This window comes from Cynoglossus semilaevis, unplaced genomic scaffold, assembly GCF_000523025.1.
Source record: "Cynoglossus semilaevis isolate Cse_v1.0 unplaced genomic scaffold, Cse_v1.0 scaffold392, whole genome shotgun sequence".
Taxonomy (NCBI): domain Eukaryota; kingdom Metazoa; phylum Chordata; class Actinopteri; order Pleuronectiformes; family Cynoglossidae; genus Cynoglossus; species Cynoglossus semilaevis.
Window position 1 is genome coordinate 6363 of NW_007585137.1, and position 2897 is coordinate 9259.

Sequence of the window (2897 nt, forward strand, 5' to 3'; positions counted from 1 at the left end):
CTGTGGTGACTCAGTTCTTAGCCTAGTCCAACCACAGTGTGGCGCCACCTGTTGGTCGGTCTCAGTGATAACATCACAGACCAAACTTTGGACCAAACTGTTTCAGACTCAACACAAACTTTGATCATCAAGGACTTTTTCATGACACTTTGACACGTTAGCGTTAGCGTTAGCATTAGCGTCAACTCCTCATGTGTCAGATTCGTTTGGAGGAAAACGAGCTTCAAGAACCGATAATTGAAGCTCGGCCGTTGGTCCAAATCTGCCACTAATCCACCGACCGACGGGTGAGGGGGAAAAAAAACCATCAAAGGACACAAAGGCCTTCAATCAGCGTCTCGTTAACACCACGACCTTCATCCGGCGCTGGCCACCAACTGCCCGTCTGTCAGATTAGTTCAAGGCCCGGAATCTAAATGGAACACGACCAAAGGAATGGGAACGCAAATATAAAACTGGCTAACGCTCTCTAATAGAAGCTAACGCTCTCTAAGAGAAGCTAACGTTCTCTAACAGATGCTAACACTCTCTAATAGACGCTAGCGCTCTCTAACAGAAGCTAACGTTCTCTAAGAGAAGCTAACACTCTCTAATGAACGCTAACGCCCTCTAAAAGAAGCTAACGCGCTCTAATAGAAGCAAACGCTCTCTAACAGAAGCTAACGCTCTCTAATAGAAGCTAACACTCTCTAACAGTAGCTAACGCTCTCATAGAAGCTAACATCCTCTAAAAGAAGCTAACGCTCTCTAATAGAAGCTAACGCTCTCTATCAGAAGCTAACACTCTCTAATAGACGCTAACACTCTCTAACAGACGCTAACGCTCTCTAACAGAAGCTAACGCTCTCTATCAGAAGCTAACACTCTCTAACAGAAGCTAACACTCTCTAACAGAAGCTAACACTCTCTAACAGAAGCTAACGCTCTCTATCAGAAGCTAACACTCTCTAATAGACGCTAACACTCTCTAACAGACGCTAACGCTCTCTAACAGAAGCTAACGCTCTCTATCAGAAGCTAACACTCTCTAATAGACGCTAACACTCTCTAACAGACGCTAACGCTCTCTAACAGAAGCTAACGCTCTCATAGAAGCTAACGCTCTCTAACAATAGCTAACGCTCTCTAACAATAGCTAACGCTCTCTAACAATAGCTAACGCTCTCTAACAATAGCTAACGCTCTCTAACAATAGCTAACGCTCTCTAACAATAGCTAACGCTCTCATAGTACTGCAGTACTGGACGGTTTGGTACTCGCTCAAACTGACCGACTTACTCGTGCTGGTCGTAGCTGGACTCCTTCCTGCGGCAGTGCAGGGTCACGACCCGGTGACCTTCACTCCTCACATCCTGGCTGACCATCCACTGGGTGGGGCTGCTGGGACGGGCGCCGAGAAAGGTCACGCCTTCTTTCAGCTTCACCCTGTAGAAAAGAACGGAAAAGGTCAGGTCATCCGGGGTCATCCTGGGGTCATCCAGGGTCACCCAGGGTCATCCAGGGTCACCGGGGGTCACCCGGGGTCAACCATCACCTGCATTTACAGCCTCTACTGGAAGTGATTATATTATTTTTTTTGCAACTTCACTCTGTCTAAGAATTCATTAGTGAATCAGTGGTTCCCAAAGTGGAGGGTGGCGTCCCCTATGTGGGCATAGAGGTACTACAGGAGGGATGCAGTAAAGTGAATATATATATTTTTTTTTTCCTGGATGAATCGGTTCCTGGATGAATCAGTTCCTGGATCCTGGATCAAACAGTTCCTGATTCCTGGTTGAATCGGTTCCTGATTCCTGGTTGAATCAGTTCCTGGTTCCTAGATGAATCGGTTCCTGGTTCCTGGATTAATCAGTTCCTGGATCCTGGATCAAACAGTTCCTGATTCCTGGATAAATCAGTTCCTGGTACCTGGATGAATCAGTTCCTGAATAAATCGGTTCCTGGTTCCTGGATGAATCGGTTCCTGGTTCCTGGATAAATCGGTTCCTGGTTCCTGGATAAATCGGTTCCTGGTTCCTGGATGAATCGGTTCCTGGTTCCTGGATAAATCGGTTCCTGGTTCCTGGATAAATCGGTTCCTGGTTCCTGGATGAATCGGTTCCTGGTTGAATCGGTTCCTGGTTCCTGGATAAATCGGTTCCTGGATAAATCGGCAGCCTCGGTCTGAGGACGTGAGCCAGGTTTGATTGACAGGTGACGGGGGGGGGGGGGGGGGGGGGGGGGGGGGGCGGGCCCCGCGCCCACCCCGCGGACCTGGATGAATCAGTTCCTGAATAAATCGGTTCCTGGTTGAATTGGTTCCTGGTTCCTGGTTGAATCGGTTCCTGATTCCTGGATGAAACGGTTCCTGGTTCCTTGATAAAATGGTTACTGGTTCCTGAATAAATCGGTTCCTGGTTCCTGGTTGAATTGGTTCCTGGTTCCTGGTTGAATTGGTTCCTGGTTCCTGGTTGAATCGGTTCCTGGATTAATCCGTTCCTGGATCCTAGATGAATCGGTTCCTGGATTAATCCGTTCCTGGATCCTAGATGAATCGGTTCCTGGTTCCTGGATAAATCAGTTCCTGGTACCTGGATGAATCAGTTCCTGGTTGAATCGGTTCCTGATTCCTGGATTGATTCCTGGATAAATCAGTTCCTGGTACCTGGATGAATCAGTTCCTGGTTGAATCGGTTCCTGATTCCTGGATGAAACGGTTCCTGGTTCCTTGATAAAATGGTTACTGGTTCCTGAATAAATCGGTTCCTGGTTCCAGGATGAATCGGTTCCTAGATAAATCGGCAGCGGTCGTCCTCGGTCGTCACCTGAGGACGGCTGATGGACTCTGTCCTCCGTCCCACCAGGGACGAGTGTCCTTCAGCGAAGAAGAACGCCGAGGCAGCGCTTCACCCCCCCGG

At 48.4% G+C, this 2897-nt stretch overlaps 1 protein-coding gene across 1 annotated transcript in view; it reads right to left on the reverse strand.

Moving 5' to 3' along the window:
• The window catches only part of LOC103398870 (transmembrane protein 132C-like), a gene marked incomplete at its 3' end in the record, with an annotated part of 17661 nt that overhangs the window by 6324 nt on the left and 8440 nt on the right, over positions 1–2897 (reverse strand). Inside the window, exon 4 of the mRNA XM_025053849.1 lies at positions 1279–1425. Coding sequence (XP_024909617.1) covers positions 1279–1425 — 147 coding nt within the window. The remainder of the gene's footprint in view (positions 1–1278; positions 1426–2897) is intronic.